Below are 24,809 nucleotides of genomic sequence, written 5' to 3'. Positions count from 1 at the left end.
GGTGGACACCGGCGGTAAGGGATGCCGTCAAGCTGAAGAAGGAGTCCTATCGGGCCGTTTTGGCCTGCGGGACTCCCGAGGCAGCTGACAGGTACCGGATGGCCAAGCGGAACGCGGCTTCGGCGGTTGCTGAGGCAAAAACCCGGGCGTGGGAGGAGTTTGGCGAGGCCATGGAGAATGACTTCCGGACGGCTTCGAGGAAATTCTGGTCCACCATCCGGCGTCTCAGGAGGGGGAAGCAGTGCAACGTCAACACTGTTTACAGTGGAGATGGCGTGCTGCTGACCTCGACTAGGGACGTCGTGTGTCGGTGGGGAGAATACTTCGAAGACCTCCTCAATTCCACCGAAACGCCTTCCATTGTGGAGGCAGGGCCTGGGGACTCTGAGGCGGACTCTCCAATCTCTGGGGTTGAAGTCACTGAAGTAGTTAAAAAACTCCTCGGTGGCAAGGCCCCGGGGGTGGATGAGATCCGCCCGGATTTCTTAAGGGCTCTGGATGTTGTGGGGCTGTCATGGCTGACACGTCTCTACAGCATCGCGTGGACATCGGGGACAGTGCCTCTGGATTGGCAGACTGGGGTGGTGGTTCCCCTCTTTAAGAAGGGGGACCGGAGGGTGTGTTCCAATTACAGGGGAATTACACTCCTCAGCCTCCCTGGGAAGGTCTATTCAGGGGTGCTGGAGAGGAGGGTCCGTCGGGAGGTCGAACCTCGGATTCAGGAGGAACAGTGTGGCTTTCGTCCTGGCCGTGGAACAGTGGACCAGCTCTTCACCCTCAGCAGGATCCTCGAGGGTGCATGGGAGTTCGCCCAACCAGTCCACATGTGTTTTGTGGACTTGGAGAAGGCGTTCGACCGTGTCCCTCGGGAGGTTCTCTGGGGGGTGCTTCGGGAGTACGGGGTACCGAGCCAACTGATAAGGGCGGTTCGGTCCCTGTATCATCGATGCCAGAGTTTGGTCCGCATTTCCGGCAGTAAGTCGGATTCGTTCTCAGTGAGGGTTGGACTCCGCCAAGGCTGCCCTTTGTCACCGATTCTGTTCATAGTTTTTATGGACAGAATTTCTAGGCGCAGCCGAGGCGTTGAGGGTGTCCGGTTTGGGGACCTCAGCATCGCGTCTCTGCTTTTTGCAGACGACGTGGTGCTGTTGGCTTCTTCAGGCCGTGATCTCCAGCTCTCACTGGAGCGGTTCGCAGCCGAGTGTGAAGCGGTCGGGATGAGGGTCAGCACCTCCAAATCCGAGTCCATGGTCCTCGATCGGAAAAGGGTGGAATGCCCTCTCCGGATCGGGGATGAGATCCTGCCCCAAGTGGAGGAGTTTAAGTATCTTGGGGTCTTGTTCACGAGTGAGGGGAGGATGGAGCGCGAGATCGACAGGCGGATCGGTGCAGCGTCGGCAGTAATGCGGACTTTGTACCGGTCCGTCGTGGTAAAGAGAGAGCTGAGCCAAAAGGCAAAGCTCTCAATTTACCGGTCGATTTACGCTCCTACCCTCACCTATGGTCACGAGCTATGGGTCGTGACCGAAAGAACGAGATCCCGGATACAAGCGGCCGAAATGAGTTTTCTCCGCAGGATGTCCGGGCTCTCCCTTAGAGATAGGGTGAGAAGTTCGGTCATCCGGGAGAGACTCGGAGTAGAGCCGCTGCTCCTCCACGTAGAGAGGAGCCAGATGAGGTGGCTCGGGCATATCATCAGGATGCCTCCTGGACGCCTCCCTGGGGAGGTGTTCCGGGCATGTCCCACCGGTAGGAGACCCCGGGGACGACCCAGGACGCGCTGGAGAGACTATGTCTCTCAGCTGGCCTGGGAACGCCTTGGGATCCCCCGGGATGAGCTAGATGAAGTGGCTGGGGAGAGGGAAGTCTGGGAGTCCCTCCTGAAGCTGCTGCCCCCGCGACCCGACCCCGGATAAGCGGAAGAAGATGGATGGATGGATGGATGGATTTTTCTGCCAACTAGATTGCAGTGCCTCTCTCCACCTCTCCGGTCACGTAGCGATGTAGTTTAGAGTTCACGGAAGCATACTTAAGTCGTACAAAAACTGTTGTTTGATGACCAACTTTTGAAAACAGAAATGGAAGAAATGCTGTTTGAGTTGGAAGTGAGTAGACTGTGTCACAGCATGAAAGAAGACTTAACAGGAAGGTCACGTTCTGATCTAACGATGAATACATTTCTTTAGGCTATGAACGATGTGCCACTGCTGCCAACCATGTCAGTTTCTATAACCAATATCCGATTTTCATCTAAGTTGAGTATGATCTTTTTACTAATACAAAAAGTCAAAGGATGGAACATGACAGGGTTTGGGTGAAATTATGTGCACAGTCTTGGAAAAGACACATGATGTGTTCAGTCAGACAACACGGCATCACACGCTTGTATTTTTTTGTTCGTGAGCTGTCTGCCATACTGCAAATAAGATGATTTCAAGACAGTGCTTTTATTATCTATGACCAAAAACAAAAGCAGCTTTGATTTGCCGTCCTGTCATAATTCACCACATGCTTTTCATGACGCATAGTGTTCTTCGTATTTGATTCATGTCCCACAGAAATGATGACATCGACCAGTCAGTGACTGCAATGTGTTTAATGCAATCTTACCATCTTTTGACATTGGTAACTAAAAAGTTGCGCACTGTACTAAACTGCACCTTCGGTACCTGTAATGCTTGGCAGAAACAAGACTTTTAATTTCACACTGACATCCATTTCAGTTAGAGAATATTGTTATTTTTCCATGTGTTAAAGCCATAGGCGCGGACTGTTGTGCTTTAATCTGTGACCCTTACAAGGCCCAGGAAAAGGAAGGCTCTCACAATCCCACCCTTTAATTACACCATCTCCAAGTAACCATCAGTCCTCCTCCATGACATTCCTCCAAAACGAGAGGGTCCCTCCCCGCATTACTTTGAACCCTAAAGTGTGGCCTCTGCCCACTCACTCTGGTCTCACGCTTTTCAGAGTAGTCTAAACAAACCATGGATACGGACAAACACACAACACAATCAGTTTGTGTGATAAAGATTCATAACATATGGAAAAGTGTTGCAACACTGAACATACGTATATAGCAATATCAATAAGATTCCCAAAGAGGTTTGTTGTTATTAAAAATCGAATTTGAAATCACTTCACATATGCAATGACTTTTTCTCTTATCTAATTCTATGTGTGACCCCACAATAAGAATAAAAATGTGTGAAAGTAAAAGGAGGTAAGAATATATATGTCCTTTATTGCTACACATCAAGTCCTGCTTAAATGAAACTGGTTTAGTAGAAACAAAGCTTAATTTAGGGAAAATTTGGGAAGCTAATAAATCAAAAAACAAATTAGAAAGCGCGACACTGTCTTTTACCCTTAACACCTCCCAGGCCTGTCATCACCAGCAATAATAATAAGGGAGAAAACATCTGGCAGTACTCTCCAGCACTCAAAGTCTGTTGTGCAATCCCCAGGTATGGACAAACGATACAAGATAGAGTATCAGTACAAAACAGGATTAAACAATATCAAACTAAAAAAAGATGCTTGGACAGTTTTTCTAAACAAAAGATAAGTAAAGATATCCCCGCCATGAGATGGATGAGGTGGATGGCACATCGATGAGGCTCCTTGGGACTTACAATGCAGAGAGGTAGATCTTGAGGATCAGAGGTCATCAGAGAATGGAATGAGTAGCGAAGAGATCATTATAACAGACAGCTATCCCTCTGTCCAGTTATCAGGCAAAAGGCTATCTAGGACAGTGTAGGCTATCTACGACACTGGAAAATCTCCCACATTGACCACCAGCAAGTCTGCTGGCCGAGTCAGTGGATTGTTGAGCAGCTCCACAAACAGATACAGGGGAGCGGGTTCATTCTCCCAGTGGGATTAACCTCTGGATCACCTTTAAAAGCTTCATCTAGGTGCCTCTGGGAAACTAATGAGAAATAATGAGGTCATCAGATCTCACTGATGGTCCGGTGTTCCTAGGACTTAAACACATTACCATCATTATCTTCTAGCGGTGCTCTGCCTGTGAGTTACAGCATGACGGGAGAAAGATGTTGGCATTGTGAGAGGAAATTTGAAAGATGTTGAAGCAACGGTATTATTGCGATGTCATTGTTACTGCGTGACTTTCGGATTCAGATGCATTTTAACTTGAGACATGAGTCATCAAGCGTCACTTGTCACAAAGTGGTACATGCTTGGCAGAAGACTGGGTTTGAGGAGGAAGTGTACCAATTGTATCAACGACACGCAAAACCTCATGTCAGCCCCAGTTAAATTTTATTCCTCTGCAGGCCAACAGCGTCAAGTATAATCATGCAGTTCATTTATAAGAATATGCACTGCTTGGAGAAAATGTGCTAAAATATCCTGGAAAAGACTAATTAATTTCCCGATTTCTAAACCAGGCCTCTTATATATCTGAACAGCATATGGTTTGTCACAGCACTCATCTCAGACTCCTCCTCAAAGCCGACCAGACCTGATGTTGCATAGCAGGAGTGTCCATTTCCTAAAAGACCTGGCAATGTGAAAAGGAAAACAAACCCTATTTTTTTCCATTCTTTGCCTCCAAGCTGAGTAGAACAGCTCTGACCTACTCTCTAGACCTGGGGTTTGGCTGACATGGAAGCTTTGGCTTGCTCACTGCCACTCAGCCATGACATGCGGAGCTATGGATGACAAAAGTTCACGGCAAAGACCAGAGCTGCCATGTTCCTCCCAACTCCTTCCATGCTGTTTTTTTCCACATGGGTGCACCTCTACATGCCAATGTCTAACTATGTGAAGCAAAGGTGGTGTTTTTGTCAATCACAGTGTCCTTGAGAAGGAATGATGTGACGGTAGCAGACATCTTAGTGGCTCTGCTTGTTTTCTTATGCAAAGAAATAGTCAATGATATACCAAGATCTGCCAGCTGCAACGCACAAGTACACACCACTGTCTGAGGTTCAGACAGACAGCATCTTTTTTTATAGTGTGCATTTTCAGTGTTTCAAACCTTATAATTCGTCATCTGGCTGTTTTTGCCTGAGAGCAGGGCTTGGTCTGTTGGGATCATTATATTATTAGCCAATTCGGAAAGTATGGATTATCAAGTTGTGATGATTAAATGTCCCTTGGTAAAGTAAACAAGCTAAAACCAACCGGTCACTTTGCTTGCCAGGCAATGTAAGGGAAATGGCTCAGAATTTGACTGCAGAAGAGAAAAGTTGAATGAGGACAACTCAGACACAGAGAGAGAAAATGTTACTGCTACCAAAGCCAACAATTCAATAGTTTGTGAAAAAGATTTGTGTGTTCATGTGTGGCCATGACACATGGCTGACATTCACCACAAAGTTAGTCCTGTGTGTGAGACAGTGGCCTAAAAACAATTATTATTATTATTTTTTTTTTTTAATCCAAAGCAGTGTGAAATACCCAGAAATTTATTTATGGTGAAAATTGTTGTGAAAGTGCTATCTAAATAAAGATGTATTGTATTGTATTGCATGGTATAACAAAGGCAGTAAAAGAGAAATTACGATTGGGATGAGTGGCACTGCATATTTCCCAGGAAACTACTATTTTATTTAAGCTGTTTCCAAGATGTTGGTGATGCCATGACTTGGTCAGATTGGATGCTGGTCGGTAGTGAACGTCTCAACAAAGGCAGTAATATAATATATATATAGCGTATAATATATATAGCGTATAATATATATAGCGTATAATAATATAGCGTGGCACAGGACATTTTCCACAGAAAACCCTATTTTATGTCAACCTTGCTTCCACAAGGTTGACAATCCTGCTTGCTGTTTCCTGGTTGCTGTTTGGCAGCGAACACATCTGAGGTTTTTGTGTAGTTACTGAACACTGCAGAGGGGTAAGAGCAACTATTTTTGTGGCCAGCCTATATGTGTATGTGAATAACAGTGGGGCTTAGGGTTAGGGTTGTAACTATTGCTACATATTCCACACAGTTCCTGTTAATCTGTGAAATGACACCCACAAACATTGGAGTGGGGCTGCCACTGAGTGCATAATAAGCACCCCTGGGGAAATACAAGTATGACATAATGGAGTTATCCCTAGCTGCTAAAAGACTCCTGCAAAGCAAACACCCAAAATAAATAGGCAGGAAGGTGAGGCATCAAGTTATTTAGTAGGAAATTTCCAGTTTCCAGGAAATAATATTGGAATCGTTTTACTTTTGTCCATAAAGTCTTCTGCAAGGTCTTACTGTCACGAATACGGTGTGGAAATGGAGCAGGGCGACCAAGTGCAGCTTGGACCAGGCTTTATTGAAGCAAACTCAAAAGACTCGGTAAACTGACATAACTCTCTAACAAAATCAACCACAGGACTGACCGAAAAAGACGTGGAACAAAAAGACAGGGTGACCTTACCAAAGACAGGAACCAAAAAGACATGACAGTACACATCACAGCTCCGACAGGACAGAAACCACGGACATGATCGGGGACGAGTCGTGACACTTACTTGTCATACCTTCTTTCCTGCCCTCTGAAGATTATTGTTTATGTCATGAAAGTGGATATACTAGGTATTTTAAAGACAGCATAGTTGGGTGAAAATATTGAGGAATCTTCCAATGGTTCCTACATGTTCATATTATTGTGCCCAAAGCTTTTGGCACCTTCCACTTGGCTTCATTTTAGTATGTCTGCTGGGAGTTTGGCTCAGAGAACCATAAGTTCAAGTTCCTCTCTGTTTTCACAAGAAACACTCAGCCAACACCTTCTACCCCATGTAAACCCATAAAGGATCTCTCGCATGTGTAATTTCTTCCTTTCAACTCTCTTTTTCACATTGAAATAGTTATAAATGCGGAGGTGAGGGAAACATTCCATGAATTGAGTTTTGGAGTCTGTCATTGGCTGGCGACCAGTCCAGGGTGTACCCTGCCTCTTGCCCTGCGTCAAGATCCAGCACACTCAGAACCAAAGTGAAGATAACCCATATAAAAGATGGAATGATGAATATCTTTTGGATTTAAAGTTCAACAAGAATTGCTAATATTTCAAATGTCGCCAGTTATTGTTATGGTTTACAGAATTTCTGGAAATATTTGTTTTTTTGTTCTGCGTAACAAAAGTTTCCAAGAAACAAAATACATAATGGTTAGGAACTATATTGTCGGAAAAGTCAATGTTCAAGTAAAATATTGAGTGTCTAAAACAGTGCACGTATCAAGACGATTTAAAACTAGTGAAAGAAATTAGTTTAATTTTCTTACATTAATAGAGTCAGAGAAATCGCTTATATTCAAACTGTACCTACACTTGAAAGTTAATGCTTTATCACACAGTAGTCAAAATACACTTGATGGTGTGGTATCTGGAAAAGTCAGCTGTAACTGGCTGGTTGTTCAAAGTCCAAAATGACTACGACTGCCAATAAATAACACAGTCTGGTGAATTTGCGAACTTGCAAAAAAATTGCCAAGAGACATTAGCTTCATGCCTTTATATATATATATATATATATATATATATATATATATATATAGAGAGAGAGAGAGAGAGAGAGAGAGAGAGAGAGAGAGAGAGAGAGAGAGAGAGAGAGAGAGAGAGAGAGAGAGAGAGAGAGAGAGAGAGAGAGAGAGAGAGAGAGAGAGAGAGAGAGAGAGAGAGAGATAGAGATAGAGATAGAGATAGAGATAGAGATAGAGATAGAGATAGAGATAGAGAGAGAGAGAGAGAGAGAGATAGAGATAGAGATAGAGATAGAGATAGAGATAGATAGATAGATAGATAGATAGATAGATAGATAGATAGATAGATAGATAGATAGATAGATAGATAGATAGATAGATAGATAGATAGATAGATAGATAGATAGATAGATAGATAGATAGATAGATAGATAGATAGATAGATAGATAGATAGATAGATAGATAGATAGATAGATAGATAGATAGATAGATAGATAGATAGATAGATAGATAGATAGATAGATAGATAGATAGATAGAATATAGATCACAAAAATGTGGAGGAATACCAAAGGTTGAAGGAAGAACTAAAAAAAATGTGGAAGGTAAAGGCAACAGCCACTGGTGATCGGGGTACTGGAGGCAGTTATCCCTAAACTGGATGCATGGCATTCCTGGAAACAGCTAAAGACCATAGATACCACACAGATGGGCGAACCGCCATGAAATTGATCATATTTAGGATACTGTGGATTGGTGGTAGGACTGTTCCAACTCAACACCCTGATCATATACGCAAAGGAGATGTGTTGTACTGCATGAAGCAAATAGTGACCATAGATACTGAAACTGGTGTTGTGTGAGAAGTTGTGGAAGGTAGTGGCAAACTGCCGAGTCAGCATGCAGGACAAAAAAAGACTGGACAGAATCACTTACTGGAACACATATTAAGTTCTGGGCTGCGCATGCCGTAGTAACCAGCTGGACAGTCATGAAGACATTCGCCATACTGTCTCATCCTTTCTCTTCGCAGAAACAGGAAAAGTTTGGGCTGGCAGTTTACACAGCCATTGTCTCTGGAGCACACTGAGCAGCCTTTACAGATGGGGTACGCTCCATAGGTAGCTGCAGGACATAAAAGAGAGGCAAATCAGCAAAGGATGGAAAGCATAACTGAAGACCTTAAATCTCACAAACTGAGAATCAATTTGTGTTGAGATGCATCCATAGCTAGAGTAAGATCAATAAAATAATAGTTTCTGGTATGGTTTAAATAGGTTTCATTTGGCCCATTTTTTTGACAGAGTAAAAATAATTCGCAAATCCTTTGGAACAAAAATCAAGGGGGCTTGCTTTTATTTCCACCTTTGTTGTGATTACTGTGTTCACATATGACTAAACAAATCATCAATCTACTTTCTATACACAATGTACATTGACATATACAGTAGAGACAATTTTTAGTTTTCAGGAAATAGGCCAATTGACCACTCCAAATTGTCCATAGGTGTGATTCTGAGTGCTGTTTGTCTGTGTGCCAATATACATAGATCTAAAGCGGCTGGAACTCATTAAGTGGCCCTAAAGTGGTCTTCAGGGATGAGGCCTTGGAAATCAAAGTTGAATTTGGTCACCTGATATTGAACTTCAGAAACTAATCAGACCCAATTCAGTGGAAAAAAGTTGTTCGTCATCTGTTCAAAACCTCAAGTTTCTTATCCAAGGTTCGTGTGTGTGTGTGTGTGTGTGTGTGTGTGTGTGTGTGTGTGTGTGCGTGCGTGCGTGTGCTTATAAATCATACAGAATAAATGAAGGAAATGTGATCTGATGTCACACATGAATTAAAGAGAGTTCAGGTAGCCAGGTAGCAGTTGAAGTACTTGTTAATATGAAAATAAAAAACATGTTCATATATAAAATGTGTTCTTGTTCAATGGCCGTTTAGTTAACTTTAAATAGCTGCAATTTAATGATGATGTCAAAGTCATGAGGTGGAGATCTTCATCAATCACAGCGTTATGAAATTGTTAAATCAAACCTCAAAATGCCAAGACTCAGAAAGCATCTATTTTATGGCCCATTTATTAGATTTCATCATCTTGTGCAGGTGTATTGTAATGTTGTGGCCAGTAAATCTTTTCAGCTGCTTTTATTGCATTTTCTCCTGCTGTCTTACACTTGGACATATTTCTTTCGGTTAAATTCTGCAAGAATAACATTGGATTTGCATTACTGCATGCTAAAAAATACTGCACTGACAGAAAAGGAAAGACATCTTGGCAAAAGTAATGAATTTTGTGGCTGGAAAGCCAATTCTCTGGCTTTTTTGAGTTGGCTATTGACTGTGGGCTATCAATAACATTTAAATAACACAAAAAGAACATTTGAAAATATAGTCATTATAGATCACTGGCTTGGACACCGGCAAGGACAACAATGTCAATAGAATATAACTTCAATCGATTTCAGTATTTATTTTGAGAAAATATTAAATATCTTTGCACGGCTCTAATAATTCAAAATGTCCAGTACAATCTGTTTGATACCGTGCTGCAGATCCCAAGTCCTGGATTGAGCATGTAACTGGGGAAAAAAAAAAGAATGGCTGAATAGAGTGGAGACAACCTCTAATGCTGATTTTGGGAGATTAGCTTGTATTTTTCTGTGGAAAGGTTTTGAGGTTCAGGCCACAGGTATGTCAGAAAGCAGGCCGTGTTTCACAGTGTCTGGAGCTGCACTGTCCCTGCGTACAATAGCAGCCCGTGCACACAAATCCACCAGCAGGTTTTAGCTACTGTAAAATACAAACCACTTGTAAATCTAATGTTTGAGATGGAAATACCAAACTGAAATTGAAGTTAAATAGTAAACTGAAACGTTTGGAAGAATTTATAAATATTCATGAGTTGTAACAAAGATGAGATGAGAGATGAGAAACTAAAGCAAGCAGCTGTTGATGCATCTAGCACACAGGTGTCAAACCCAAGGCCCGGGGGCCAGATACGGCCCGCCACATCATTTTATGTGGCCCGCGAAGAAAAATTGTGCATCAAATTTGTGTGTCATTACTAGAATTGCAACTTGTCTTCACTTTTAATAATATCTTTTTTTTTTTTTTATATTTTACGAGTTATTACTCGTCTGATTTGAAAACGAGTTATTTGTCAGTTTGTTTTGTAGCTTTTACTGTATATAATATGAGGTGCTCACACATTCATTTGGATTGACAGTCATAATGGCCCTCTGAAAAGAAGCTATGACTACAATGCAGCCCGTGAAAAAAGCGAGTTTGACACCCCTGATCTAGCATGACTGACCAAATTGCAGGAATACATTCTTAAATGTATAGTGTACTGAGGCCATGTTCTGACTATTGAAAGTGGTCTTTTATTGTTTCCTTTGGTACAGTCCACACATTGAAGTCTATCTTTTCAAATGTCTCTTGCATTTTGATGCATGCATCACTGTGTCTACCATATATCATTTTTGTCTGTTTTATTTTTGTTTTTCTGTGTCAGTCATGTTTGAACATAAGGATTTTGGGTCCCTAGAATATTGGTAAATGGAGTGTTTTTGTGAGATTTAAAATTTGAGGTTCACCATATTGAATATGTTCAAAACTGGATAGAGGCACACACGCCATTTGAAGAGCCACTCCTTGCATTTGATAAAGTGGATCGTTTTTGGTTTCAGCCACAGAATACATATGATGTGAAGCAAAACAAGTCCAGATTTCCCACTTCTAACATTCTAAGCCTAAAGCGTTGGATTTATAAAAGACAGGGTCCATGCAAACATCAGTGAAGAACCCCTAGTGAGGATTCCTTACTCCGTGTGACAGGCCTGCAAGGCAAAATGACTTGTATAAGGCCACTGATCTGCAGGAACCACATTAAAAACTTTTCAAATATGTTCCACATCACCCTTCAACAATCTATTGCGACAGCTAGATTAAAGAATTAATGTGGTGTGCTACACAGAAATTATGTTTGACTTGGTATTTAAAAATAAAAACCTATTTAATGTGCACAACATGTTTTTAAAAAAAGCATGTGAGCATTTTTAGTCTTATTTGTGCTACAAAAGGAGTGAGACAGTAAGAATTCCTTCATTTGTGATCACTGGATTGATAATCTTCAGATTTGACACTGTGCTTGCTGCTGGCCGTGAGCTCATTGAGCATCACTATGGAGGTGGTAAAATGTTTCTTTTTTTTTTGTGACAAATTGTGACATGGTCCGACGATGGCCGTATCAAGGTGCACTGAGGCTTTCTACAATTTTGCCAATGGCCTTTCCCCTCGTGAAATATTTTTCCACCTGGGGTAGAGTGACAAGTGTGTCATTATAATCGACTTGTTTTCATTTGTACGGATTTTCTTGTAAACTTCGCCTCCATGGTGACGCTGTTCAACCTTGCTGAGGGGACTGACCAATGTGTGTGCACAGTATGTGTGGCTGTGTGACTTAAAACCTGAAAATGTATTTCCAGCGTGTGTGAAAGCTTACGTAGACAAAGCCATACTCCTTGAAATGTGCCAAACACAGCACAATTCTGGCCTGCTGAATTCTGACGACGCCAACAAAATGACGAGATGGTGGCCACAAGTCGCCCACATATCGGGAACTAATCAATCAGAGAAAACCTGTTTTCCATATCAAATTAAGGAGATCACAGACCCAATCGGAGTAAAGCTTATTTACTTATTGAATGTTCTGTAATATTGATGTGAAAACAGGCCTTTCAAAGTCAGTCATTTCTAACAAATTACAATAACTTGGGAAAGGGAATCCAAACAAAATTATCTTGCAATCCTGGTAAAACGACAGAAGATTATTAAGCAAATAAATAAATAAATAAATAAATAAATAAATAAATAAATAAATAAATAAATAAATAAATAAATAAATAAATAAATAAATAAATAAATAAATAAATAAATAAATAAATAAATAAATGTGTGGTTCAATTCAATTCCTAAATACACTCGATCAGTGGCAGAATTGAAGCTTGCATATACCTCAAATGAGTTAAGGTATTACTGTATTTACTTTCATTTTGCTTTTTTAGAGTGTGCAGGATAATGACTCTATGTCAACACAGACATTCCCGTTGTAAGTGGTAAAGCCTCGAGCCCTCATATATTTTCCCCCTCAGTTTTATGACAGGTATATTTACATTATGGTCAACTACTAACACAAATTTCAGTCAGCTTTAAAATTGTTATTTTTGAGATTTATAAAAACGTTCCATTTATTTATTGAGGTTAGGCTTAAGTCGTTAGTTTGAAAATCTGGTATTTCATTCATGCATCATTGTTGGGCCCACAAATGAATCATAATGGCATGTTTGAACCACTGCCCTCTATGAGCAATAGATGGGTTCCAAGTTTTCTCCGAATGCCACTAAAGGGCAATTACGTATGCAGTGAAAACGTGCTGAACCCAAAATCCTTACCATACTAGGAAGTAGGATTCAACTAAGGACTGCCAAAATTCTATATGAATTTGTTCTTTCCGCTTACCTACTTTTATCCATGGACTCACTTGAGCCACTCACACGCTGAGCAATCAAAAGCAACTTAACTCTTTAGTTGCATTGTGCAGTGTGCGTGATTCTGTGAATAGTTTCCATCAATTGGCAACAGTGTGCAACTAGTTTGATTGCACATGTCGAATCGCAAGCGGGCTTTGCGGCACCCACTGTTTATTGATGAAACCTCCTCCTGGTTGAAAGAATGGAAGAGGTGTTTCGATAACTGTACTGCCAAGGGCTACTCAAACAATGTAATGAAAAGTGAGTTGTTGCAGTGAGTTTGGGCTCGTCAGTAGGTGTGTGACAGTCGGTTGTCAATTAATTTATTTAATTGCGATCAGACAGTTGTGTCTGTTTCAGACACATTTCTCAATGTATGGCTGGCTTTATGATGGACACATTCCAACTTGCCTCAACCTGATACCATGGTATTGAGCATTTTCTGAACCGATTAGTCCCCACGTGGGTCGCAGGCGTGCTAGAGCCTATCCCAGCTGTCATCGGGCAGTAGGCGGGGGACACCCTGAACCGGTTGCCAGCCAACCGCAGGGCACACAGAGACAAACAACCATTTGCACTAGCACTCACACCTAGGCACAATTTGGAGTTTTCAATCAGCCTACCAAGCATGTTTTTGGGATGTGGGAGGAAACCGGAGTGCCGGGAAAAACCCACGCGGGCCCGGGGAGAACATGCAAACTCCACACAGGGAGGGCCGGAGGTGGAATCGAACCCGCACCCTCCTAACTGTGAGGCGGACATGCTACCCAGTGTTCCACCGAGCCGCCGCTTTAAATCATTAAGATTAAAAAAAGGGAAATAATGTATTCAAGATATTGTCTCCATATCTTGGAAGTCAAGTTTTAAAATATGACAGTTTAAAAATATGAGAAAGCAGAATCGCATTTTCAATAAAAAAGACTTAGTACATACATAATCGTCTTTGCAGGGTTTCCATTTGTTCTCTATGTTCTCAAGTAAAACCTGTAAGTGGTTTTGTCTTGTGCTTTAAAAATTTCACAGAGCTATAAAATATTTTCTTTTTTTCCACCAATCATTCATTCATTCTCCTCGCTAGTGTCATGCATGGGCGTGCTAGAGGCTATCCCATCTGTTCTTGGCCGAGAAGCACCCTGAACTTGTCGGCAGCCAATTGCAGGGCACAAACAGAGAACCAACCATTCACACCTATGGACAATTCTTTTATGCTAGTTTTTTGCTTGACTCAAACAAAACAAAACTCAAACATTCTCTTAAGCATCAGGTGGAATGACCACACTTCAGGTTTTGAGTAACAGCAGTAGCAAATTAAAAATGTATGCTGTTTGTGAAATGCATTACATCCACAATCAAACTATAAACAATTAGTAGGAGTGAATTATTGTTTGTCCAACTCCGTTTGTTAACCATAAAGAAATTGTATAAGTTCACTGGCACCACTGCCAGCCACTGGAGATGGACCAAACCAAAACAAATCATTAACAACATGCAAACCAGTGAAAAGATGGAGAAAAATAATTTAGTTGACAGCAGCCACACTTTTCTGAATAAAATGGCGGTGAAAAACAGTTGTAGGAAGCATATGTGATGAAGGCAAAATTCTCTTCCAATTTAGCAGAAAATATGTTGAACCCTTTTCCAGCTGGAAACAGTCAGGTTCTCTAAGGCTTTTCTCCCTGTTTACTTTTAACTGTTCATATTGTAAGCATGTGTTTATAATTTCGGATTGCTCTGCTGCTCATAGTAATTTAGCAGGAATAAACTGAGAAAACACGTTTGGTGTGAGAAATATTACCCAGGCCAACAGAGTCTTGTTATTCAGTGGGTGAGGTTTGAGAAAGAGCAGCCGGCACAGGCACACAACTGCAAAACGTGGGCTGAATTACAATTTATAGAGCGTATTACAACAGAAGCTCAAGGGAAGTTGGTCGGTTTTATTCATCAAGTTGTTACCAAACACACGCAGGTGTAAATATTTGGGTGGCTGTACAAGACCTATGGGAGTATAGTGGTTCACTCAGTTGACATAAGTGCTCCTTGCGTGAGAGCTAAAATGTAGATTCCACAAAAAAAAAAGTGTTTCGTAATGTTCACCGGTATATCTTGCCTCAGATTACAAATGTCAGACATACTTTGCATTTCTGAATCGTTGTCACTGAAAATATGTTCTGGACTTTGTAGACATTTATCCACATCTGCCCATTCGCATACTTTGGTCAATTCAAAGTGAAGACCTGAGGTTAGTTTATTGGAATTATTTTAGTGCAATGATGCCTTATAATTTATAACTCAATGTCAGAAGTCAAACCACATATAGGCCTGTTGATGTGAGGGGAAAATTACAAAACATGACCTTGCTGACCTCATCATATATTCTTAATCATATATATATATTATGCAGTTAGTCTTGACCACTACCATCCATACATGTGAAAAGAAAGAAAACTAGCGTCTACAAAAGTGAATCACGTGAAAATATTTCAAATATTGCTCTGATAACAGTAAACTCAGGAGGGAAATCTTCTCATCAACCAAAGTGTATTTCCGAAATGTCTCAATGGAGGGTCTCTTTTGGTCATTTGTTTTTTATCACAGGCAACTATAGTGCAATTTATAACTTTAGCTTAAAGACAAACAACCTGTAAATGCCATTAGTCCCAAAATGTCTTTTTTTTCATTCATCTTTTGTTTTACGACAGGTTCCTGTCAAGAACCACATGCCATCAGTCGGCATGTGCTTTTCATCCATGCAATAGTGATGTCCACTACATACATATATTGCGTTTGGACAAAGCAGGTGTAGGAGCATTTTATGACACTGAAGAATTGAAGCACAGTAGGAGTTATCTAATGACTTACGATGGCAGACTGTCTCTCTCTGGGTAGAAGCAAACATGTGGTTTACTTCTTGCCAACTCTTCCTTTCTCTTGCCCATACATCTTTATTCAATCTTTCTTATAGAAAAGAAAACAGATGTTACTTTGATTTGCCCCAGTCGAAACCCCAAAAGACCTCTAAATCAGCTATCGAGTCAATACAAAAAACACATTTTCGTCAATAAAGATGATACATTTCAAACCTAAGTTATTACTGTATGAAATTTTATATTATGACTCAATGTGGAAATGTGTCCAAAACACCTTTAGGCAAGTCCAAAGCTCATGAGAACTACATTTGGAAATTATTAGTTCAGCTGTGCAGTCGGTGTTTGCAAAACGCAGTTTACAGATTTGTCAGGAAATTAAATTTAATGTGGGACTTCATTTATCTAGCACAGCAAAGATTAAGGGCCTGGTTTAGTAATATCCCAATATCCTACAAAGGTGGTGTTAAAATGTATTTTTACACAATAACCAATTGCTCACACTGTTAGCAACGAGTGTAAAAGTGGTGCAGATTGCAATCAAAAGATGGTTTTGAGCTTTGGGCAAAGTAGTTATACTGGTTGTTACATCAAAGAATTGCTAAAATTATCAGTTTTAACGTAATCTGTCTGATGTGTTAGTGGAAAAGGCAAACAAACTTATTTTTGAGTATTAGAAAAGAAATCTATCACTCAGAGAATTTTTCTGAAGCCAGCAATCGAACAACAGATGTTTTATTTGATTTAACACTAAAATGCGTGGCAATCGATCATACAGCATCTGCCCACCCTATGCAACACTGCGTACCAAACCCGAAAAACTGCTCTGGGAAAGAGCAATATCATTTGCCACATTGACCCAAATGTTTTTTCATACCTCCTTCTTGTGAGTGGCAAGCTCTTAAATAATTCAAAAGCTCCAAAATTCAATTGCTGAAAGAAGAAGAGGATGTCACATGATAACGTTTGTTTCTGGCATTTCAGAAAGATTTGTAGTAGCAAAAAAGATCATTTGTCCTAAAGGCCTATTTTGCCTATGCCTAGTTGTCATACTTCCAAAAAATAGGATGTTTCCTGCCCTATATTATATCTAGTTTGTACTGACCAGGCTTGAAAAATGATGTCCAGTCTATCTGTACTATCACAAACATTTTCTAACATATTAAATTCTTACAAACATGCAATCCTTGAAAGCCATTGAGAAAACCAAAGGAGACACAAGAGAGTTATCCGTCATGGCTTTCACAAACCAATTTCTCGTCCTGTCCAGACCTCAATATTGGTAACTAATAAATGGCTCTGGTTAAACCAAAAATAAAATAAAAATATGGATGCAAAAGGAAGTAGAGGAAGGTAAATATTTAATTACATCCAGTACGCTCCAATCTGCTCAAGCTGAGAGACAAATGTGTTTCCCTTCACAGAAGAAAGAAGAAATAGGTGGGTGGAGTGGCTCTGTTTAGGCCACATGTTGGTAATTCACAACACATAAAACTCACACCTAATTTTCACACCTGTAGCTCAACATGCTCTTAGTTACACAACTAAATGTGTCTTTTAAGAGGATTTGCCTCGATGTTGGACAACAATAAAAACATCTCAGGAGAGGATCTTAAACTGATGAGGATGCTTTGAATATTTCCACTTTATGTACGTAGCATTGCTGTCTTTCTCACCCAAAGTCCTGATCGCACGATGTGTACCATTTGTTATTAGATTGACAAAACCTAGCCCCACTTCCAACTATCACATCTGAAATCCAAAATATGTTGGATGTACATAGATCTTTCCTACATGCCAAAAATTGCAAGCTCCAGATGAGAGAGATATATGTCTTCAGACCAGGTGACTCACAAAATCACACAGTGACTAAAAAAAATCCATATAAGTATCTTGAAAGTGTTTTATTGTTTTGTAGTGATGGACAATGCCAGCAGAAGCAGCCAAATCCATTGAAGAGGGAATCATTTTCTCAATCCTTGTACAGCACTTGGGTTGAACGCTTCATAAAAACCAAAACAACACTAAACACACAATGCCTTCACAACACATTCTTGTTAGCAACAGCCATCATTTACTAAAACACAGATGGCAGCAAGGCCTAACATGATGGCTTCTACAAGCCACTACCTCATTAACCTTTTAACAAGATACAACCTAACACCCCAACTCTCCCAAACAAGGCCAGGAGAGAGATCTGAGGCGATCACCAAGGGTCAAAAGTGGAGCGCACCACAGGGGACAGATGGGGAAAGTCTGGTCTCAGTTTCACACACGGTGCCTGCTACCAAAGAAAAAAAACAAACAAACAAAAAAACTTAACATTAGAGCCTTAGTAATCTTACGTAAAAGCAGAGATGGTGCTAATGACTATAATAGATAATATATGGTTATCCTCTCTAAGATCAGGGGCGTAGCCTGAACCTTTTCAGTGGAGTGGCCAGTGCGACAGAGGGTATCCAAACACTATTTCTTCTACGTGGTTATGCAGCGCGGCTCGGTGGCGCACTGGTGAGCACGTCCGCCTCACAGTTAGAAGGGTGCCGGTTTGATTCCACCACCGACCCTTCCTGTGTGGAGTATGCATGTTCTCCCCGTGCCCGCGAGGGTTTTCTCCGGGCACTCCGGTTTCCTTCCATATCCCAAAAACATGCTCGATAGGCCGATTGAGCACTCCAAATTGCCCATATGTGTGAGTGCGAGGGCGGATGGTTGTTTGTCTCAGTGTGCCCTGCGATCGGCTGGCAACCGGTTCAAGGTGTCCCCCCTGGCCGATGACTGCTGGGATAGGCTCCAGCACGCCCGCGACGCCCGTAGGGACAAGCAATATAGAAAATGGATGGATGGTTATGCAGCTCAATGTCTGCCTTGCCTAACCCTAACCCCAACCCAAGCAGCAACACTCCATACATGCATTTCCAACACTACAAAACGAGAAGTGGAAGATCACTCCATCAGGTTGCCAGCTGTCGTTAAACACCATAAATAAAAAGGAGAAATAAGACAACTCAGGTCACCGAATCTTCTGCAATGACTTTCTCAGCACCTACCTCCCCAACAATGACACCTCAACAGCCTTACCTGACTCGAGGCGCTCTGAGAGAAATACACAGAAAATAAGAAATATTCTACACCAGTCTACCCTCCTCTGTCAATACATATATGCACATTGATTTTGCTCTAAAGGTAAGTTACAGTACAGTATATACTAAGAACTGTGGTGCTAGTGGACATGATTCCCCCAACTAATGGTTGAGCAGAGTAAGGCATACTTACGGTTGATTTCCTGTTTTGGGCACGTGAAAAGTTGTCAAGTATCTTGTGAGACACTTCCTGCCTTTTCCTTTATTCTGCATCTCACACCAGTCTTTTTTAATGACAACAATTGGCCATAAAATATTGAACTTTCATGTGTCTCGACCGACGAGCAATTCATTTAGAGCCTCTCTGAACCCATTGTGTTCATCACTTGGGCACCTCCTGTACTATCACTTCTAAGTACTTAGTTTAAGACTAGTCATAGTAATTAGCAATGCAAACAGATGTCTTCAAACATACATGCACATCTCCCTTAACACTTGTGATACACAGATCAATTGTATCCTGACATTAAACAGGTGCCTGGAGCTGTCATCTGACATCACTGGCATTTAATTACAACAAAACTGCTCCCTAATGGCTGGCACTATCTGGTCATTGTACCAGCAAACGAATTGTGGTTATGTTCTTAGCACAGCCCTTAGGACAGATTTTTTTTTCTTTTCTTTTTTCTCATATGTACCATGTGTGAATCGACTCTTAGAATGAATGCCATGAGGCAGGAGGTTCCCAAAAAGTCGAAATGGATCACATCAAGTAAAATGAAAACACTGATGTGCAAAGCTAATTCTCTCTCAGGAAAAGTACTGTGATTTTGGGTGAATGTATGTAAAGAGCTGCCACAATAAATATTTGAATTCAAGCTTCATAAGGTGTGTGCAGACACAGTATGTTTTTGTGAGAGTGTCATTTCAAATAGTGGGAAATTCAAGCAATACATACTGACTGCACCTTGTTCTATTTTTCAGCAATATGTTCCAACACAATGCACAACGTTGTTTAACTATGAAGATATTGAGGTCTGTCCGTCCATCACTGACGGACTCCCGTTTCACTGGCTGACAACTGGCGGAACCTTTGCAACACTGATGGAATAGGTGCCAATGAAAGTAATTTCTGTCCGTCTCCTGAACCATCACTAGCACGAAAAGCAAAGACAGGCTTTGGCAAATATTGTTTTACGGCACATGTTGGCATCTTGATGCGTTAGCCCTGTCGAGAACTTGAAGACTACCTTCCATTCCAATCGATCGTGTCTGTGTGTGACACCGCCCCTTTCTACTAAACCTTCCATATATTTGCCGTTACTGTCTTAAAAATGTCAATGATGATGATACATTCATTGAATTGATTTCTACAATGATTTAGATTATTTGATGCACTGCTCTCATATCTATAAATGAAATACGATGACAAGTCCAGTTAAATTTATTTATATATTCTCAAGGGCTTCACATGCCCACCGTTGACAATATTAAAATCCTTTGACCTTAACCCCTACCACACATCCACCGCACAAGCATACACCCCAATAGAATTCCCCAAAATCACGTTAGATTTACATGCCACCAATCTTGGACAGGGTTCTTCCGGCAGGTGTATGATTTAGACAAATGTCTGTCTCCGAAATATCACGTTTCGCGCTCATGTATAAGGAAATGCACTGCAGAAATTCTCAAACTGATAATAAAGATGCGCTAGTTTTTACGTTCCAGTGCAGCTGCGCTGTCTATGAAAATAGAACCCTTGATGTCTGTCTTGCATGAAGTGACTCGGTGTATTTGTTTTACAAAGCTCTAACAGAATCGGATACAAACTGTGCCCCTCTTATGCCTTCAGACCACAGTTGATTATTCTCACATCATCACACGTAAGAGAAGACAGTCCTCGCTACTCATGCATATGGATGCACGCACGCAAAAGCTAACCAGCCCCATATTGTCAGCTGCACTTCTCTCCTGTCCACCACCACAACAAAGCAGTATGTCATTAGAAAGTAATTAGACAGTAAACATGTAAACTACTCGACTCCTCTGTGAAAATAGCCAAACCATGTAACTCCTGCTCCTAACAGCTGTTTACCGAAGTGGAGTGCTGCTTGGGTTAGGGTTAGGTTTAGGTTTGGGCCACAATCCAAATAAAATAATAAGAAGTCAGTGGTGGGCAGTAGTGAAGTTTCTGAAATGTTGACTTCTTTACAGTTAAATAACTGTACAGCATAACCCATTCTATCTAAGTGTTAATGCTATATTCAGACAACAACAAAGGGGGGGGGGGGAACATTTGTCGGCGCAATTACACACTACAGGGAGATGAAATTATTCAGATTTTTAAGCAGCAAATTTTTATCGCCATCCTTGGGTGTTGAGGCAGTGGGCTGGAGAACTACTTCAGAGCTTGTTATTTTCTTTTCAATGTTTGAATGTCATTTGGAGGGATTAGCTCATGTTAGATACTAAAGCTGTTTTAATATAAAGTAATTGCCAAACACAAAACAGAGGTGAGGTGATGAAAACATGATATTACGTATCACTTTGGCGCTAATGTCATCCTTTTTCTTCAGTTGTATCCTTTCGTTTCCCATGCAGCTGTTGCTTCTTAAAACTATTGCAATACTACTACAATTTGTGAGAGTTGATTTTTGAGCACTAAATAAACTGCTCCTGACATACAGATGTATCTAATATTTTATACCTTAAAATAACTTTGTTTGAGTCGAGTTTCTGGCTACCTAAAAATCTTTTCACCCAACTCCACTCAACCATTTTATGTTGACCAGATGGTTGTGATCTTTGCTTGATGTTTGGTTTCCAGCTGACAGTGAGTTCATTGACACTTTCTTAAAAACAGACATCTAAAATAATGGACTCAAGTTAAGTGAGAATCTTGCCAGTTCAAGGGACAACTCTCATGACATGTCATTCATTTGATCTCCTAATGATATAAAGTACTGTTACACAATTAGTCAGCTGGTTTTGGCTTACAAGGTGAAGCTGAACTCATAGCTAGGGTTATGAGGAAATCTGGTAGGGGGAAAAGGACAATAGTATGCCCCATAAAAAATATTCACTACAATGACAGCCAATTTCAAAGGAGAGTTGTAAAAACAAATCATTCACAGGCCATCTGTTCGCGCAGAATACACTTCACTCACTTTCACTGCACGTACAAAGCAAATTGATTGCTAACTATTTTTGAAACCAGAAGTCAATAAAAATAGCTTGTTGAAGACAAAAAAAAAAAGAGAAGAATTTGCAGAGAAAAAAAATCGAGACACATGACTCTGGAGCATGCTACATAAAATGATGTGGTGGTATAGAGCTGGTTGATAGGGGTTGACTTCCATACTGGTCTTTCCGTTGAACAGTTTGATGTACGTCTCATCAACTGACTCTCGCACTGATACGGCCTTTGTAAATAATAACTTGCCTTTCCAATGTGCCTTTTATTCTGACCACTTAAACTGCAGCAAATGACCCTCCAAGACCTCTTTACATCTGACAAGCACGCTACGTTTCCCCTTTCTGTTACCCGCCCACCCCCACTTACTCTCTGAGAGACAATGAGCTCAGCATCAAGGCCCAGTAATGACTCCCAGCCCTAGACCTGATTAGAAACATGCCGGGTGCTTCTGCACTCCGCAGACAGCCATGAGGCCTCCTCACAATATAAGGCACAAGAGCTTTGAGAACAGAGGTTCAATAGATGTATAAGCCTCTGCCCTTATTTCATTAATTGCTCCTGTGCCAACTAGTCCAACATTAATTCCACAATCAAGCTTTCATATAAAATACAATAAACTACAACTTTATTTATATAGTGGCTTTCACAGCAGCTGTAGCTGTAACAAAGCGCTTTTCGTATAGGTTAAACATAAAATAATGATACAAGAGTCAAAACAGTAAATTAAAACACAACTTAATGACAGTAACACTTACAAATGCTGACCCCCAGATGGTGACATGATGATTTAATACAGTGAACCTCCGGCTTTTAACTGTTTGCCACTCACAAATTCACCTACTGTGTTGAAGTTTTTATTTTCCTCAGGAACCTATCCTCAGCAGGCATTAGGAATCATGACAGTTTTTGTTGGGTTAAACGCTAAAGAAAAAAAAATCTTCAAGCTAGTTATAAAAAGATAGTCCAAAAGTGCCGTTAACGTTAACCTAAAATTTATTTGTATTCATAATATGGACTCAGCAGTCCTTTTTTTTTTTTTTTTTACATTTACCGAATACTGATTTGTTCAAGGGGCTGTATTGTGTTATTTCGGTTTTCCATAATTAATGTATGTTTATATATTACCTTTGGCACAATGATAATGTACTCACATTTGTCAACAGACATGAAGTGCATTCAATTCAATTCATTTTACCATTGCTAAAAACGTCAAACTTTTGCAAGATACAGCTTCATTAAGGCACACACTGCACGCAAGCCACACAGATAGAAATTTATTGTATCACTTAACTCCACAGATTTGCCACAGCTCCACACGAGGCCTCAATGAGTGGGCAGTAGCGGGCGTTACAGTGCCTTTACCTTTCTTAATAGGCATATTGGTTCCCAAAATTACAAGCAAGCTCTGCAGAGATGCTTTGTTGCATCTGACCAACTTACTTCCTCTCAATAACAAAAGCGTTGCATGCTGAGCTGTATTTTGATGTGGTGTGTCAGCATAATTAGAGGTCCCATAAAGGCAGAGAGATGGGGGCGAAAGGGAGTCATGTCCATCTGTCAAGAGTTAGGGGAGGTGGGCACACGGGTTTGGTAACCGGGGTCCTATTGCTCACTGTTTTCACGGTAGAAGCCACTCAGCTGAAACATAGGGCCGAAATGTGAGCGTGTGTGTGCGTGTTTCTGTACATGTTGGTGCAATGTCTCCGGGGGCCTCATATAGTTTAGAATTACCATGCCTTGCAGATCGATGAGAAACGGGTAGTTATCTGCATGCGCACAGAAGAACACAATACAGTGATAGGGAAAACAACAGCAGATAGCCTGCAGTGCATTTTCTAGAAACGTTAGACACTAAAGATCCAAGTTACAAATGCTGACGGTGACATGATGATTTAATACAGTGAACCGCCGGCTTTTAACTGTTTGCCACTCACAAATCCACCTACTGTGTTGAAGTTTTTATTTTCCTGACGAACCTATCCTCAGCATTTGCTTAAAACTCATCGCTTTTTTATTTTACTTTCAATAATCCTATAAGATCCCACAAGAGGGTGCCAAAGTTGGAATCATGTCAAAGAAGTAGGTTGAATTGACGCGTTTGGCAAGTACACTTGCATCTTTATATGTCAGGGAGGAGCGGAGTTGTCCTGATTCGTAGAAGAAGTCATGGCCGCATGTGCGAATGTATAGTAAGCACATTTAAGCATTTGGTATCAACTAGTGGAAGGGAGCATCAACAATGGCTGATGCCCTTCAGTAGATTCCTTCTTCAAAGGCAAGTACGGAAATGCTATAGAAGAGAATCTTCACGAACTACCTGATGGGTGTTACGTCCATCAATTTCAAGTTTCTACACTGAGTCATGTCTAACTAGTGCGTATCCATGTAGACTTCAGTCAGTTGCAGGGCACATATATATGAACAAATAACCATCCACACTAAAATGTACAGTAACCGCAGTCCTCCCCCTCATCTCACACTCCCACTAGTTTGCGATTTTGCCCACATATGTATGTTCCTTCCTGGAGTTGTCAGGCAACTATTAGTAAACTCATAATTGGCAAAAAAAAAAAATCTCCAGCTGCATCTTATTGTTTCCAGTCAAACAAAGTTGTTATCGTGACACAAAGTTGTCTTGGCGGGAAAACTAATGTATTTATGTTCTTAGTATGATCCAA

General features: G+C 41.0%; 1 protein-coding gene across 2 annotated transcripts in view; it reads right to left on the bottom strand.

Moving 5' to 3' along the window:
• Positions 1 to 24,809, bottom strand: part of rspo2 (R-spondin 2) — a 54,462-nt gene that overhangs the window by 22,926 nt on the left and 6,727 nt on the right. For both annotated transcript variants that reach the window (XM_061289659.1, XM_061289660.1), the window contains exon 3: positions 8,387 to 8,575. In XM_061289659.1, the coding sequence (XP_061145643.1) occupies positions 8,387 to 8,575 (189 nt within the window). The remainder of the gene's footprint in view (positions 1 to 8,386; positions 8,576 to 24,809) is intronic.

This window comes from Syngnathus typhle, linkage group LG10 (genome assembly GCF_033458585.1).
Source record: "Syngnathus typhle isolate RoL2023-S1 ecotype Sweden linkage group LG10, RoL_Styp_1.0, whole genome shotgun sequence".
In the NCBI taxonomy this organism is placed as follows: Eukaryota; Metazoa; Chordata; class Actinopteri; order Syngnathiformes; family Syngnathidae; genus Syngnathus; species Syngnathus typhle.
This window is presented reverse-complemented; position numbering and strand designations above follow the sequence as displayed.